Here is a 19,058-nt window from a genome sequence, read left to right as displayed (position 1 = left end):
GAGAAAAGCCATCAACCCATTGCATACATCGATAGTTCCGTTCTTCAACTAAATATCTCTTGAACTCTAATTGTGGCAATTAACGACAGAATTTCAGAAATTGAAACAGGTGGAATGCAACTCGTTTCCAAATGTGCAGGGAAAACTTTAATAAAGCACAATGACGATAGACACTTTGCTTTTCCACATAGATCTTTTCATTTCATTCCGACCTAGGCTTCATCACAGCGTTAAATCTTCATGATATGCCTGAAACTGTGTCATTTAATGAAGAACTAACTCCTAACCATTAAATGAACTTCACTTTTTGCCGAATCAACATACGCGATGTGATACTCTCACTCGAATATTATTTTTGCCGTTACCATAACAACGACGATTGACTTTCACTAAGAATTGTATTTAAAAAATAAAAAGTTTTGAACACTGACGTTTTTTCGCAATTCGAATCGTTATTACATAAACAATAGACCCTGGTCATAGGATGGGCGATCCCTGAGTCGACTCCTCACTTCTCCCTCCCCCCCACCGATTGTAAAATCAGTTTCGATGATAAATCCATCCCTGTAGGTTTTGAAGTGGGAGAAACTAATATTTATTGAGCACACGACTTGGCCCACAACACTAAATCACATAAAATACGACCGATAATTCCAAATTCTCCGACGCCGGAAACAAATTATGTACCTTTTTTCCATCACCAACTCCCCCGAATCACATCAAATCATTAAAGCGGAATACGAGCAACGCCATCGTTTCACACACATTTTCACGGACGCGAGAGCATCCGCGTTAGGCAGGCTATGCGGTCTGCAGCAGCTGACCCGAGAACACTTAGGTGTGTTCCCCTTCCCGATACCACTGACCTCATCGTGGCTGGCCTCGAGATTTGCTCCGGATCCAACTTTTTTAAGGGATGTCAAGGTTGACGGAGAGAAACTTTACCTCATGAACGCGACGCTAAGCCCACGACAGCTGTAATGTCTCCATCATCCAAAAGTGGCAAACGCATTGCGAATGCATTACCACACGCTAGTTTCATCATCGCAGACAATCCAGCCCTAGGCTCCAAAGCCTTCCATTTTAAACCTCTGAAGTCCAGCACGTGTCACCTCAGGAACACAGCAGTTTTGAAATAAAATCAAAGAAACTGCGGGAGATAGCGTGACAGTGACTCTTAACCAAGTCACCCGCCAATGCGCATTACCGTGCGAGACCTTCAAAATTTTAAAACGCTTTCGCTTTGACCAGGATTCCCCAAAAATCTCATAGTTTAAGAGGACGCCTCGGTAGCTTAACTAGTTAAAGTTAACTCGGCCGGACATCGATGGATCCGGGTTCGAATCCCGGTCAGGGTGAATGATTTTTACACTTTGAAATTATTGCGATGAAATCAATTGAAATACTTGTCAAAATAATAACATTGGCGAGTCTCCAAATGATTGAAAACATTTTTTTAATTGTGCCAAAAAAATGAATTCTTGAAGATTTTATCGATAAATATTTACTTTTTAACCAAGAAATGCATGATGAAAAATCATGAAAAACTTAAATGTCAAATATGCTGGCGATAGTGGAGAACCTATAATGAAGTGTGTGTGAGCCTGTGGCATCAGGACGTAACAACCATGAAATGCACGAGGAAACTAAATGTCTAACCTTCAGGGCCCAAGTAAGGCCTCAATCACATTAACTGGTTCTTGTGAGAATTCTCACCGACTCTTTCTCTCCCTCTCTCTCTCTCCTGCAACCGTGCGACACTGAGAAAAGAGTCTAGTTGAAGAAGTAAAGTAAGCATTTTCCTTGAAAATAAAGCTATGTTGTTGTAATCAATGTTTTATTACACATTACCAAGGCGGGTTACTTTTTTTCTAAATATTATTTTAAATGCGGGCAGCCTCAGATTACACTGTGTGTATTCCTCGTGTCCCGGACGAAGTAATTATGGAACCAAAAATAAAATAAACATATCAATAGCTAACCTCAGCCATTTCTGAGAGGCTGAGAAGCTTTAACGGTGATCGGGATCTGCGAATGAATGCTGAATTGAGTGGAATGTTTGCGTAATTCAAGATCGTGCTTACTGCTGCTACCTTCATACGATGGCTGGATTTTTACACGCACACACTGCTACCTCGATTAATGTCAGACAGAAATTAAAATCCCTCTAAGAGTGCTGGACCTCTAGGACTGGTACAGGGCACCGAAGTACCGGCACACTCTTCGGACACCCACCCGCCCACCTCAGGCAACTGCGGCACCCCAAGGAAGTTCCAAATACGGTTCCATCCAAACTAATCAAATTTCACCCTTCTCCAAAGAACCGGAAGTGAAAAATTTCGCGCTCTTCGACTAAATGCAAGGTGAAGTCAAGGTTTTACGCTGTAAGGAGGTTAATAACTATAAAAAAAAGTGGTAATACGATTGCGGACCATAAAAAAAATCTCGATTAAAAGTGAGCACACGAAGACGGTTCGGGAGATTGTCAATGTACTCTTACGAAACACTCGCTGTACGTAGCAACCGCTCAAGGTCATAGTTCCGATACCGACAAAGAGGACTGTTTACACACGCGCCCCACAAATGTACACTGGCATCAATTGGCGACTGCAAGTGCTCGCGTGGGGCATGAGAGTGTTGCGGACGAGGCCGCTGACCACTTCGCGTTGACACGTAACTGCACCTTGATTAATGGCGTTGTTTTTTTATTCCGGGATGGCGGCGCGATGGCGCAGCACGGCAGTAGGGGTCGCTTCGCGTCAGACGGAGTGTGACGCATCCGTACACACGAGACGAATTTCCGCGCGGTGAGATTTTCCGAATCGCACAATTTTCAGGAAAATCGCAGCATCACAGAGAAAGTAAAGTGATTCCCATAGCTCATATCATCATGGATGTGAGAACTTGACCAGTCGTAGCACCGATGACGAGATTATCTCTTCAACTCCACCAACTAAACCAGCCTTTCGATTTTGACTCGGTATACTAATATGTCCAAGAAACACGCGAACCGAGGCCTTAAAAAAGCTTTATCTTGCAAAATTTAGTCCACATCGATTTTTTACCTATCAAAGTACTCTCCATTCGTCGCTATGCACTTGTTCCATCTTCTTCTTTTCCACTGTTTATTAAAGCCCCATTTGGAAGTCCTCTTGGAAGTTGGGCCTTTCAGTTTTCTCGTCGTTTCTAGCTCTATTGTGTCCACATTTTCACAGTGATGTCGGAGCATTATCACCGTTAACAGCTGCCAACAACGTTTCAGTAACTTCTTCATAACTTCTATCGCACTTCACCAAAAAAAATGATCTTGATTCGTAGCTCCGTTATTTCGTCAATTTCCATTTTCGATAAACAGTAAAAACAAGGAAAACAGAAACTAACATAACTGGCACCGTACTCACAGCTCGACGATCCGCCAAGCACAGAGGGCTCAATGCTCAGGCAACTAGCGCCACTATAGTGGGCTACGGGGCTATACAGTCCACGTCACGGCAGCAAGGTTGCACCAGTTCGCGTATTTATTGGACATGCCACGTATCTTGGACTAAGATGTCATCGCGTGGAAATCGGTTTTATTGCGATTACAGGTCTCCATCGACCTGCAAATCATCAATCACTTCAATTTAACTAATGGGCGCCTGTCGAGAATGATTAACTATTACTTTCATCTCGCCATTATTTAGTGAATAATCATCATGAGCACTTATCAATTTGAAGGTTGATCTACTCCAACTCTCCACTCTAGTCTCATCTCAGACAGCCAGTCACTTCAATCAATCATCTCTACCTTCCTCGTCACGTGCTTGACGCCTTCCTTTCTCATTAGTTCTTCCCATTCCATACTTCTGCGTTGTCGTTTGCGGGAGGCTTTTATGCCCCGAGGGCAATAACTCTCGTCACTTCTTCGAAGAAATGTCAACAAACCCATTTGCGCGATTCCCGCTTTGTCTTGTCTGTTGCTATTTGTGTTTATCTGGTGTCTCACTATCTGGCCCGCTCAAAATACATGTTTGTTTACTCAAATCTAAGCTTATTTTGTAGGTTGCCAGGGGATTTTTTTTAATTGGTAGAGAGCCTTGGTTGCCTACCATATCTCTCCGGCTCCTTCCACTGACGATTTCTCTACAGATAACAAAATTCTTCCACTAGTTCCATTTTTGCTACTCTTATTTTATACTGATTCCTCACAGCCTTCTTTTCACAAAAATTTTTCCGTTATTATTTTGACAATATATTTAGGTTTGGTTTCTTCATCATCATTTTATTTAAGTAGAAAATTCTCACAAACAATTCTCTTTATTCCCTAAAAAATTGCAATATTAACATATAAGTGACTTAACAATATGTGATTTGTTTCTCCGAGAGTACGAACTAGTCATTCAACTTTTTTAAAGATATCATTTATTTCTTTTTCAAGCATGAATGCCCAATTTAATGAACCACGATTTGAATCCTTGAGCACCAATTCTTTTACTCCAACATCCTTAGTACAACAGCGGCATTTATTCCCTGCACAATTCATGTGTACTGCATGCCGTCTCAGAGTCGCTCTTTTGTGGCGGTAGATCTCTCCAATGATCCCCAAGCATTCACTTCCAGTCAGCCCCATCAAATTTTATCTCAAAGTCAAGGAATCCAATAAAAGTCAATTGATCTTCTTTTTGGATCCTTCGCCTACGAAAATTCTCTGGACCGGAATCACTTCTAATCTCCTCTTCCTGCTCTTTCTGACGCGAAATAAGTTTTTCCCGGGGAAAACTTCGTTCTGTAATTCCGCCTCTCTGCGTATGATTCGAGTCAACGTTTTCAATGCCTGTGTGCTGCGGATAACATTTATATAATATTCTTATTTATCTAATGCAATTTTTAATTTATTTTATTAATTATTTTATGTTTATCTAACAAAATAATTGCAGGGAAAACGATATAATTCATCGTGTTAACACAGGTCATCCGCTGTTGCAAAATGATCTTGTTTCCAAGATATGCATTTGAATTGCTGTTTAACGCACTCTGTCGAATATTCGCCCCCCAGATATCTGTGTGGGGTAAAAGGTGACCTCTAGAACATCGCAGCCTTGAGGGCTCCATCGCGTTCGCTTAATTAAAAGGGAAAGAGATGAAGTGGCAAACTCCTGATTAGGATGTACCTTTCCGCATCGCAGATTCAGTTTTCGATTGCCTATTGGTCGATGCCATTCAGAGCAGACGACTGTCACGCACGCGGCACTAGGATTCCTAGTCTTCACAGCCTATCTTACTCCGTCTTCCGAGGGCTACCGTTTTTTGTCCAAGGCTGCTTATTCATCGACTACAATAGCATTGATGGAATTAAACCGCTATGATAGAGGTCGATACATCATAGGGTAATCTAGTGAATGCATTTTTTGACTGGTCACACGTTACAGGCATTCGTCGTTACTCATAACTATTTCTACACCCATCGATATTTTATATTCGTAGATAGACATGTTCAAGATTGGAACCAATGAAACTTTATCAAGGTATTTCATTCCATGTGTGTGCAGCCGATGGCAGAGTTATATTACGACTCATGAACTCTTATGTTTTTAGTTCACGACGATTCAACCGTTTGCGCTGCAAGTTGCAAAGTCGGAGACTGTCATAATTCTTCAATGACGAATCCATTTGTGCAACAATAAATGCTTAATTGCATGTGGCCTGCCATAATTGAAGTAATTACTCTTCGTGCTGGTGCCCTCACATGCGAAATGACTTCTCGAGTCCTAGCATCGGTGGGCGTTTTAAATTTGCTACAAAATGCGTGATCAAGGCCATATCCGATTCAATTCATATTCACAAATATATTTTATTCGAAATTTCCTTTTAGACTTAACAGCCCTGTTATTCTTTAATCATTATTTTATTCAAGTTTCGTCTCCTAATGTCGCGTTAAAAAAGTATGCATGTTTCTCCTGGAACGACAGTATGCCATTAAAGTCGCAAACCAAGGTCGAATCGAAACGATCATCGCAAAAAGATAAAGCGCAACAATTATATGAATAACCAATGTAATCACTTCCTCAGTAATATTTTTTTAGTTCTTTTGTAAACTCTTCTTTTTTACTCGAAAGAAACAGGATATGGTGGAGGTATTTTGGCATTTCGTGCACAAAATAATACAAGATTGTAATGTATGCATTACAATAAACCTGCCTTTCACTAGCCGATGATGTAAACGGAAGATTTAAAATAGCATAATTCATATTTTAATCTTAGAATTGGATTAAACATGTTATAAGGATTACGTAAAAAAGTCGGCAATAGTCGTGCTCTATGATCCAAACATTGTTTATTCAATTTGAACACTATCGACTGTTTAAAAAAAGCAAAAACGATAGGAAACTTCACCGTAAAAACCAAACGTATGATTAAACGAGCACTAGTGAAATGAGGAATCCATGAGACACTTTCATCCTTCCTGGGAAACCATAACCGGCACAGGGAAAGGAACTGGCCCCCCTACCCTACTAATGTGTGAATTTCACTCGCCGAATAGGGCCGAGTACTGAGTGAACTCCACCATCACCTACCGAACCAACCTTTGGGTTGAATACTGTATATATATATATATATATATATTTATATTTATATATAGCAATATAACACTTGGATGGCGCTGTAGAGCTTAAAATATGCATAGAAAACACACACACACACACACACATATATATATATATATATATATATACATACACACACACACACACATATATATATATATATATATATATATATATATATATATATAATTCAATATACAGTGCACACTTGTAACCTGAAGAATACCTCAGAGAAGACTCAAACTATCTTAAATGCGAGTGTCCTTTTACGTCTCATCCATGCATATTTTCTGCCCTATTGCACCATCCAAGTGTTATATTGCTCTCGTGAGTACCTCAACATCATTGATATATGCATACATGTTCGCACACACATATAGTACATCGAAATACTATATTGTATGCACACACGCACACAATAGTCGTCAAAATAATACGAAGCTATATATACGACGGCCCTCCCCGGACTACAACCTTGACGTGGTGGAAGGGCTTGTGCGTTCCGATGAGCTGTGCTGGCGGGAGTAATAATAATTGCTCCTGGTAGGGTCACCCATGCCAGATAGGTCGAAGGTTAGGAGCCAGACGAAAGGTAGTCCACGCAGCGTCTGTTCCTCAGTGAGGCGGCTGCAATGGCATCCGACCCCAGTGGGGCGGCCAGTAAGTGATGGTGTCACGGTAAAAACACTATTGAGGAAGGATACGGGAAACCACCTCAATTATCATTCCCAAGAAAAAAATATGATGGTCACTGCAGAGATTTTATTTTCTAGAAAGAAAAAGGCTAAGCTTAACATTAAAATAGGAGGGCAAAAACTACAGCAGGTAGAACAGTTTACGTATCTCGGTAGTGTTTTGGACAAACACGGTCAAAGTAGTAGGGACGTAAGGAGAATAATTGCGCTAGGCAAAGAGGCTTTCACAAGGAGGAGGGAATTGATGACGGGGACGTTGATTAAGGATGTTAAGAAAAGACTCGTAACAACTTTAATATGGAGCGCAGCTATGTACGGTGCGGAAACGTGGTCATTGAAGCAGGAGGATAGACGTAGATTGGAGGTTTTTGAAATGTGGGTTTGGAGAAGAATGGAGAAGGTGAAATGGACAGAGAAGAAAACAAATGAGGAAGTACTTGGTATGGTGGGCGAAGAGAGGGGTTTGTTAAGAGAAATCCTATGGAGGCAGGAAAAATAGATGAGGGGCGTATTGACCGGCAGTGGGTTGTTGAAGACTGTGATAGAGGGTAGAATGTTGGGCAAACGAGGAAAGGGAAGGAACAGGATTGGGATGCTGGACGGGATGAAGGGAGGAGGAAAGTGCTCAGAGATGAAGAGGGACTTGATGTAGAGTAGGATGCTGTGTTTTGCTAGGAGTCACAAATTATTTATTGAGTGGCTGTGTCCATCCAAAAACCTACCTTAACCGGTAGATTACCTAATAATAAGATACGACGGATCCAAATCCTTAGAGGCAAGGAGGGCCGTGGAGGGCCGGGGGGGGGGGGGCAGCAGCGCAGAATGCCGTTCGCCGGTCCGTGGAACGCCTTCATGGTCTGGAAACTTCGAGGTTTCTCGTTTCCTCCGGTTGAGTTACCCCCCGCCCTACGCCAGCCGATCGCAGTACGATCTTCATTTTCGAAACCCCGCGCGCCGAAATCGTCGATTACTATTCGTCGAAAACCGAAGAAATCGCATGAATATCGGAGAGAGACGTCCGCATTTCCATAAAATGTTCAAATCTTGAGCGGAATGACGGAACGCATCGGCTGAGGACGGAAAGGAATTTGGGACGAGAAGAGCCGTGACGCTTTTGTCACGGCTGCCCTTCGGCGACGTGCCTCATTATGTGTCGTGCTCTTTGGCAGTGGAATCACCCCGGACACTCGGCCGGCGGCATCTGGTGGACAGGTCGATAAGCTCATTAGCGCCGTGGGTCCCCAGCCGTGATAAAAGTTTGAATGGACTAGCAAACCGTCCGACTACATTCATGTTTCACAGAAATGATGCAAGGATTCGCATGGATTCAACGACGATGAAAATGGCGAGAAAAAGATACATGAAAATTAAAATTAAAACATTTTGAGGATAGGATTGTGGAACATGAAAAACTCTGAACGACCAAGATCGAGAAATATCCAAAGAAATCGCTTAAAAGAAGATAGGCAGGAAACGAGCAATCGGGCAGAAGGGGAAGCGGCGGAGGTACAGCATTTCAAGTAAATAGAACTGAAACTCAAAGAGGTATGGATTCGCAATTGCCCACGAAAAATTCACCGAATGCAAGTGTGTTTCCAAAAGGACTATCTTCGTAAATATCGAAAGACAGCATTAGCAAGAGTAAATGCAGCCGCAGCTTAGAGCACGGAGAGTAAAAGACTAAAGACGAATTACTATACTACCAACCATACGAGAATAATTTTATCGATTTAAACATTAACTGCTGCTGCAATGACAATTAAAGAATTGACGGCGTTCTTTCTCCAACATAGAGAACAACCCACTTAAACATTTAACAATGCACGAGGACAAAGATCGAAAACGGAGAACATTTTGACGAACGGGTCCATATGATCATCAAAGTTTCCAAATGTGAGGAGTTTGAGACGCCGAGTGTGGGCACTGATCTAGAGTCTGCATCTCGGTAAAACGAGAAAGAAACTAAAGAGACAGAATTAAATATTAAATGAAAATAAGTGTTTTACAGAAGGAATAAAAGAAGTGAAAAAAAGATACCTATACCAAAGGAGATTGTTGGACCAAATCAACAGCCACAAAATGACTTGGGACGAAATAAGGACGCGAAATTTAAAGAGAGCATGAATCAAACTGTTGTGAAATCATAAGAAGGGAGGGAAGAGTTAAGGCGAAACGGTGGAGCGGGAGAAGTTTTCTTCGCGGAACCAACATATCTGTGGAGATATAGAAGTCAAATGGGGAAAAAAGAAAACCTCCAAAACTCACAAATCATAACTATCAGGAGAACCTTACGATTAGTACAAAAATGATAAATTAATCAAATGCATGAGTGGTTATTAATTAACAGCAGAAAAAATAAGGATCATTCGTAAAAACTTTCTACAGAAATAGAGAAATAATTTTAGGTAAAGAAAAGGAAAATGAGGAAGACAGTAAGAGGAGAGTAAAATGAGGCGATGGAATCAATAGAAGTAACACATAGGGAAGAGTGAAATGAATTATTATGAGAAAAGTCTTTACGTTTAAGTGGTATTACTACTAACTATTAGTTATTCTACTGTTTAAGTCAGGTTTTGTATGGACACACACTGAGCCTAACTTAAACTGACAGTTACACTTCCAAGCCAAAGTAATAACACACAACCTGATTACCCCCACCACTATAAACCCTGATTCAATTCCACACACAGTCAACCTCCCTTCATTCCGTCCCACAGGCCTATCCTTCACGTCCCCTTCCCTCGTTCGCCTAACGTCATCCCTCCATGCGCCAATCAAAACGAAGAAACAATCCTCCTGTCCTACTTCCGTCTGATTTCTAAAAACAATCCCCTCCCCTCTCCCACCATACCTGTCACTTCCTCAGCAGTTTTCCTTTCGGTCCATTTTACCTTCTCCATCCTCCTGCGCATCTAAAAAGACTCAAATCTGCATTTGTCATCTTAGTCCAACGATCAAGTCTCCGCTCTTCATATCAAGCCTTCAAGCACGCGTAGTGCATATGATTCAGAAATACCGGACAAAGAGAGATAACATCAGGCGAGAAAGTTAATACCGAAAAGACTTGCAAAATGCGCTTAAAAAAAGAGAAAATCGCCTGGTAAAGGGGTGTGTGTGTGTGTGAATGTGAGCAACAAGGCTTCACTCATTAAATGACAGCATTAATAAGAAAAAAGTGGCATATAAAAATGCCTGAAACTGGAAAAAAAGCATCCTTATGTGACGAAAAAATGAGATAAAAATTATCTACAAAACTAAATATGCATTGAACTTCTCAATACCAAGTTAACTAGAGAATAGCTAGACTACAACTAGTTGTCGTCTTAATATAGAGACAACTATAAAAGTAATGCGCATTCTCTGGGGAAAGTAGATTTATTGATTTACGTACTTGTACAAATGATTGATAATTCTTCAAAATACTTTCTCCCCCTGCATCAATAACACACTTGCGGAGACGTGTCTGCCACGCCCCTGAAGGCACCCTGGAACTCCTTTCCACGGGAATGTGTCTCTTAGGAACGTTGCAATATGCCAGCGGGGAGATGAATGGATTGGATTGAATCGGCACCAGGAAGAAACAGAACAAACCCTCCGAGAGAAGGGGAACAACTGAGTCTATGCAATTGAAAACGGATTCCTTTTGGATTTAAAGAATACAAATTCGTGGCTATTTGTAAATGATTCCGCTCGTGTCCGTGGTTGAAACGGGAAATTTTAATGTGTCTGAGAATGAAGCGATCTTTCCAGGAAGTCTTTTCAACGCGCTCTTATTGTTATCTTCAATCATTTGTCAATTTAAAAAAAAACACCAGCGAATGATCTGAAAAGCGTCAAACACGAATTTCCCTTCACTTTCGAGTTCGATCAAGAACTACCATCGATCATACAACGATTCAAACGGATTACTATTAGGGTCTGCGCAACAATTCATTCATTGTTGTGGAGAAGGTGAGCAATGACTTCAAAAAAAAAGTACCTCTGCTTAGAGAAAGATAGCCAGGTAACTCAAGATTAAAAAATAAAAAAAGCAATAAATAAATGACCCGCAATAAAATGATAACGCCTAAGGACACGTTCAATTCGGAACCCTCATAAATGTGAAGTGATGATCAGGGAATACAGATTAATATTCCGTCACTCTTCGCACTCTCTTGCATGAAAATCAGCTGCTAACTATGACAGACAACATCAACGGTATATTTACTATTAAATATCGCTTTCATCGTCCCTTTACATAAAATCAATCAACATTCGATCATGAGAAAAAATTAAGTCTTGGCAAAACAATTTCCATTCACCCATGATGATTATCAGATTCAACTGTAATCACGATCTATTGGATACCAGAGAAAGCGCGATCGAAAGTCTTAAGAGAAGGAAATGAGACTTCGGATACATAAAATAAAACGAACCCTTTTTGGGTAAAATTTTCTACCAACTTTTATTGCATGATGATAAAATTTTTAAATAAATCATATATAATTCAATTAAAGTCTTTAAAAATTAGCATAACGATATCATGACGATGATGAATAAAATATGCATTTATTAGACAGAATGCTTGTTGAAGTCGCTCTCATAAGCATAGAGAAAGATCTCAATTCCCGATCTTGAGAGAGAAGGCATAGATAATAATTGTTGATGCAATGCAGGTATGACCATCGGGAGCCCCTTCCTCTAAGCTACCAGTAAATTCGAACAAAAGTGTTACATTTAGTTTAAATCTTTCAAATTCGCAAAACGCTTGTTGACTTGAGTGATTCGCTGAAGTCTAGAAAAATTAAATAAATTATACGACCAAAAGAAATAGATACAAACAAGTATTTGTAACAATTATTGTATTACCTATATCGAAAACAAATCGGAATCACTATAGAATAATTCTTCAAATGAAGATATTTCACTGTCGCACAGCAGTAGTCATTAACTAAGAGGTTGCGGGGTATAATTAGGTACAATGACAAAATTAAAAATCTCCAATTCATCATCCAAATTACAGAACTAATTTCCTGTTACGAATAACTATTAATCCTCCAGTTTGCACGGACAGGAGAGTTTGATCGTCGAATGCAATTTTAGACTTTTTTTCAATCTCTTAGATTTATTATTATCACTTGCTTTGATATTCCATTATAGTCCTTAGCGGAGAGACTTGTTGCGAATCAACTCTCAGCTTCGATTAATTGTTTTTTCCCAATAAAAACATAACAACGTGATCTGCCACATCTTTATTCCCACCATTAAAGGCATTAAAAAGACGTTTCCGTTCCTTTATTATGCTATCACTCAAGCATGGAAGCAGTGAATCTGTGCTTCGCTCGGATCAGTCTGGACATCACCAAAGAGAGTGTTGGACTCGTATCCCTAGTCGGCACAAGTCCACACACTCTTCACGCGTCCTGCCTCACCTGGCCGCTGTGCCGACCGGCGATTCACCCGAGTATCACCTCATCACTAGATCAAAGGGCAGAAAGACCTCGCTCGGCCGCAAAAGCCAACCGTTGTGGCTCAGATGGCAAGAGACCGGTTGAAAAAGCGCATGTGTCCAGCATACTATTGCTTCATACATACTTGTAGTAGTCCCATCTTAAGAATCAATTTACAGCATCACAACCACGAGACGCGAGCATATTGTGTTACCTTGCTAAACACAAACTATAAAGAAACGAAGTTGAATGAGCAACTCGTGTTTATCTGCTGCTCCGCACATACGAGTATTAACGCCGTTAAGCATTATCACTAAGCAGCAGCATTCAATTCAGTCGGCTATTTTTCTGTCGTCAGTTCTTCCACTTCCCCCAATTTTCTGGCTTATCTATTCCTGTTTACCAATTAAGACCCGAGGTTTAGTCGGAGATAATACTATCACCAATGTGACCTGAATTCTCTGCTTTAGCTCATGAAAAAAGTAATCTTTCGGCCGATAAATAATGAAATTCAATAGCATAGTGGTGTACGGGTCACCATAAGCGTCTGGAAAGCAAATTATACATATTTTTGCTGAATTCACAGCACATAAGTGCATGATAAACTTTTTTAAAAAGTCATTTTAGCCTTCAAGCCCAAGGTTAATTGCAATAATGCAAGTTTTTTTAAACATAGATTGGAAAAATTAATTTAAGATCAAATAGAACGCATTGGTGTCCTCGATAAAACATCTGGATTAATGCATTCCGTTGATATTTGCTTCAGATGCATAAAAAATAAATTATGTCTAAATCGGCAGCAAATTTTGATGTGACTTACGATGCATTAAATTATAATATTAAGCATAGTGTTGACATCAGTCTCCTTTATCAGTATTTCCTGGCGTTCAACTCCCCATAATGCATCATTCCCATCATTAAGTCATGTACACAAGCGCAGCTCACTGGAAGCTGCAGGTGATGTCACGTGCATTCAAATTCATCCGAATCCATGCAATTTTTTGTCGAAATCAATCCGGGTTAAGGTGTTAGCAGTATTTATTTTGGGAGGCGACCGACAGCTGAGGTCATTTGCACCATCAGGGAAGGACGGGAAAGGATGAAGGGTGGAGAAATACCCGGCCTCGGTATTGGCCTGTTCAAATTACGAAAGGCACCAATGGGTCAAACAGTTTAACGTCCCATCCGACGGACGTCGTGTCGTACTCACTCAAAGTGAGTTAGTACGACGCACATTTGCGAATGCCTCCTTACCAAAAGCACCTCAAGTACGGATCCGCAGACAACTATCAGTCGTCTCCAGGATTCGAACCTGGGCCCTAAGGATGAGAGGCCATTACGTTAGACACCGCATCATCCCGATCCGCTCGTGTTTAGGTGTTTAACACGAGCCTTGTCTAGTACACTGCAATATTACGTTTCATAAGTTCAAGTTCGTCTGGCGGTACCTTTTTCCTGTTGACAAACCAGCCTTCCCGAGCGTATTCCTGCTATGTGGAGCAGCGACGGACAGAGTGGGGCGAGGCGAGCGACGTGGGCGGGCATCGCCGCTCTCTCCACCTCCCTAGCGCCCCCGCGAAACACGGGAGACGGCCACTCACTCGCTCGTCGCTTGCCCCGCGACCCAGAGCGGGAACTGCACGCGCCGAGAGGGAGAGTGGCCCCCTCATCCTCACCCCCCCCCCCCCCGATGGCTCCTCCCCCTCCCTTGACCACCTCACTCGCCCAACTGACGTGATTCTTGAACTTTCATCCGGTTGCACGTTCGTTTCTTGACCCCTGTGCGACATCTCTACTTCATTCTCGGTTCGGTTCTTCAAATAGGCAAGGAGTGGAAGTTTTATTATACTAGGTCGCGTTTCCACGCAATGCCTGTAGGCCGACCACCTGATGGACCCTGAATGCACGTCGTTTATGTTCTCCGACGTTCTTGGTGCCCGAGGTCGTTCGTGTATGATTGGTATGATTTTAAACCTCGATGGCCGTGATTATGCGGGAGACAGCCATTATGAGGAAGGAAACCTACTCTCGGGACTTCGAATGCCATCCTTGATTTGATGAGAAAGTTCCGATCGACAGAAATCCCAACGGATGGATCGGAAAAACAAAAGGTATGGAGGATTACCATGAAATGTCCAGATGTTTTGATCGCTCGCAATGGTAGACATATGCGTTTCTGGTGCTGAAACCGCTAGAGCAATACGGAAACATGGAACGCTACGAATGCAAAGGAAAAACCAAATATCAATTTTCGAGGCGAGACCCTGACCTTAGTGCTGCCAGACCGGGAAGAACCCAACCGGAATGGAGAGGTCAACCTTTTCCATTCATCGCCAATCATTTCACTGGCTCTTTCGTTTGCCTTAAACTCAAGTCTTGATCTTTCATTTCGACGGGTAACAAAGACCGGACAAGCTGGAGCAAACATCCGTGGCCCACTTTCCTATTACTTAAAAACGGAAATAAAATTCGATATCAAAATTCATAATTTATCAAAGAGCTCATTACGTAATTACATTTTCTCCACGCAATATCGACATAACACTCAATTTAATTGATTTCTCGCAAATCGACACTTTTTTTAACGCGATCTAATTTTCCGCGATCGGTTGCAGATAGATGGTGATATTGGTGTTCTCTTTCAAACGCTGACAATCCTTTGCGTAATCACTCCGCATCACGCTCACTTCAATCACTGCTTCACGTCTAATGTCAATAAGCAAGGACGTAACGGGAGATTCATAAGTACGCGAGGGTGAAACTGGTGGAGTGCTTGTGGCAGTGTGAGATTTCCCATTCATCACTTCCTGGAGGTACAGCGAAACCAAACACCTGCGCGCGACTGGTAAACTCCAGGAGAATCCGCCAGAGATAAACAACGCTTCGCTGTTTACCTCTTCGCACGGTTTTGAACCAGCATTTTCAATCTACTAAGGACTATTTATAATCCGCGCCCATTTACATGATAGGACGCAAATACGTTCAAACTATATTCGTATTTCCAAGGAGCGGATACTTCCTGTTTCATCGATTTAATCGAAATATTCACAAGTCGGGGGTGTTTCAGAGACACGTCTCCGTTCTATTGCGGTAAAGTATTTCTCAAACGAAGGACCGATACATCTCTTGTGTTACCTATGAGCATAGGTAGTGACTGGCAAGTGTATCGAGGATATCTGGACAAACTGAAGGGCTTTGTTAGAAAGCAATCTATGTAAGTGGTGTTGATAAGTGGAAATAAATTATTTGTATTGATTAATTACTAAAGCCATCGGAGGTTTCTTTATACTGATTCAGTTTAGGCCATACAGCTCTGGTGATATTTGTATAATCCGTAATACGCATGTCGGGTCTAGGCAGGAAGGTTAACTTCAATTAAGAGCGCCGGAATAAATGCAATTTTAAAAATCAAGAATTGAATTCTTTCTCCAAATAGGTCGATTTTTAAAATTATTTATATTTGTTTTTGACGGCTAACGTTTCTGGACGAAACGAAATGAATGGAGACCTTATTAATAATCAACTTAAAAGTATCATCCATCACCTTTAGTAACGTGATAAAAGTAAAAGTTGTATACGTGCGTGAATGCTACATTTGTTTTGAAGCACATTTTACTTAGAATATTTTATGCACATCAATCCCACATTGGACAGATAAACATAATGAAATATTGAAATATTTCAAGCAATCAGCTGTTAGGAGTAATCCAGAATTGTATGTAGATTAAACAGAGTCTCTTAATCTCTCATTTTTTGCGTATGACTTATTATAATTAGCTATAAGTCTTTAACTTATTAATAATGGCCCGATCAACGTATATAATTTGATAGCGTATCATTGGGTGGATTTCATTTGAAATAAATTGATAAGAATGACTAAAAAGTGTCAGTTAACCACTACCTCAATAGTATTCTATCAATTTCCTCACTCAATTTTTGAAGCATTTAGTGACACGTTTATTTCATCACACGAATTATCATGAAAATCGGTTCTCCTTATCTTGAAACTCTTGAATGTTACCAACTGAACTTCTATCGTTCGATTTCCATATGTGAGGCGCAGGTGCACCTGAAATGGTATCTGACAAAAAAAATAGATGCGTTCCCTAACCATTACAGTGCTTCTCCTGACAACAGGTTTAGCAAAGCCAAAGCAATAATTTATTGGTCAGCTCGAAAATCTCACTCACGCTTGGATGCCGAGTATATATATATATATATATATATATATATATATATATATATATATATATATATATATATATATATATATATATATATATATATATATATATATATAAAATTAATTTACATATATATATAATATATGTATAATATATATATACATATATATATATATTATACATATAAAATATATAACACTTTTTGAAAGTCTCACGGACGTGAATAATAATGTATAACACTTAGCACTAGTGGACACAGACAAAAACACAGAAACACACAAAAAAACACACAAAAAAGAGACTCACTATTTTTCTATCTAGTAAATAAAAAAATAGTGAGTCTTTTTTGTGTGTTTCTGTGTTTTTGTCTGTGTCCACTAGTGCTAAGTGTTATACATACATATAAAATATATATATATATGTAAATATATTATATATATATATGTGTATATATATATATATATATATATATATATATATATATATATATATATATATATATATATATATAACAGCCACTGTTGACTCCGGATAAGAGAGCAACCCCCCATCAAAAATGAGCGAGACGAAGAGAAACTACTTTTTGCCTTATCAAAGAAATCATAGCGTAGATAAAAATATATTCAAAAACAAAAAATTGAAATTCCTGAATGACTTCATTTACGTAATATAACTACGCAACATAATCATAGCAATCTGGCCACTTTCGGAATTAGACCACTCAATTGTGATTACTGCAACTCATTAAAAATATCAAATGATTTACGAAATAACGAGTGCGATAAACATTATCATCATCTATACTCATTGTTAAGCTCATGTTTCTTGCGAAAATGAACTCGGAAACATTTAATTCATGCGGATTTCAAGAGGTAACTGCTGTTCATAAATAACCTCCAGGAACGTCAACATACACCGAAATCCGCGGGCTTAATTAGCGAATGTTTCAGGCAAAGAAACGACTCCAGGCGAGGTTGGATCGCTTCTAGTCTGGGCTACGGATTCCCGACGGGCCCGCGACGGTGATAGAATGGAGTCGATCGTCATTCGTTCGATACTCGACGTCCCTCGGCCTCGGAACACACGCACGAAAACATATTTTCGGATGCGGGAAGGAAAGGAGACAGACACTCACCATTCTGACTCCTCGAGCACAGTCCTCCAGGGCCCTCGACGCTGATGCTCACTCCCGAGAACTCGATGTCGATGGGAGAGGCCCTCGGGAGCCGCACGGGCCGGGCCTCCTTGGCACCGGCGCCAATATCCATGGCAACGGCGGATGTGAAGCACGCACCTTTTTCAGGGGGGAGGGCTCGGTGCGTGCGTGCGTGCGAGTGGGGGATGAGAGGGAAGGTGGACTGGGACACTTGTCCAAACCGAAGAAAATATTTTTAAAAAACTAAAACGTTAGCGGATTTTTTTTTAAATTATCCACACGCACTTTCTGTGAAGGGTTCACCGGCCTCGCGGCACAACACTACCCGGCGACCGAATCACCAACGTCCGGTTCACTCTTCTCAGTCCGGCGTCCCGTGACGCTCTGTCCGGAGAGAAATAGAAAAAAAATACGGGCTTCGCAAGCGTCTTAAGCGCGAAGCTCGAAAACGGCGTTGGAGTCGAGCGCTCGCTCAGCCAGTGGTGAGTTCAGGGCGGGAGCGAGGGAGGGAATGGAGAGTAGGAGGCGAGACGGTTGGGGCAGAGATAGTGGGAAGGCCGACCGCTCTCCTCCCCCGGACGAAACCGTTCCTCCCCCCCCGCGGGATAATAAAAAAGAAATGCCCTCCCTCGCGGAGACGGGCGCGTCTTGAACTTCCTACGTCCATTGCCTACGACACGGCCGCCGCCGATCTCGGTGGATGCCCTCCCGCGCCTCGCGCACCACGGCCACGGCTGGCGACTGGAGGAGGGTCAAGGTGAGAGGGGGGGGCGGGGCATGGGAGATGCACGACTGGTGGGGAGGGAGGCGGAAGAAAGATAGCGTGACGCATAACAGCTTCCCCCCGCTGCTCCTTGGGCGACGGACCCCATCTCCCCTCGACTGGTTGGTTGTCTTTGCATCCACCCATTTGCATTTGCAAGGGAGAAAAACAATATCGCCATTATCATTTTACTCCCTTGGTCACGGCATCCTTCATTGCGTCATTGCAAACCCTACTTTAAAATTGG

General features: G+C 41.3%; 1 protein-coding gene across 1 annotated transcript in view; it reads right to left on the bottom strand.

The window, feature by feature from the left end:
• The window catches only part of LOC139700366 (ATP-binding cassette sub-family G member 4-like), a 164,408-nt gene extending 146,248 nt beyond the window's left edge, over positions 1-18,160 (bottom strand). The window contains exon 1 of the mRNA XM_071599006.1: positions 18,028-18,160. Within this exon, the coding sequence (XP_071455107.1) occupies positions 18,028-18,160 (133 nt within the window). The remainder of the gene's footprint in view (positions 1-18,027) is intronic.
• Positions 18,161-19,058: the final 898 nt, after the last annotated feature.

The sequence above is a fragment of the Hetaerina americana genome, unplaced genomic scaffold, assembly GCF_022747635.1.
Source record: "Hetaerina americana unplaced genomic scaffold, ioHetAmer1.1.p SCAF_10, whole genome shotgun sequence".
NCBI lineage: Eukaryota > Metazoa > Arthropoda > Insecta > Odonata > Calopterygidae > Hetaerina > Hetaerina americana.
This window is presented reverse-complemented; position numbering and strand designations above follow the sequence as displayed.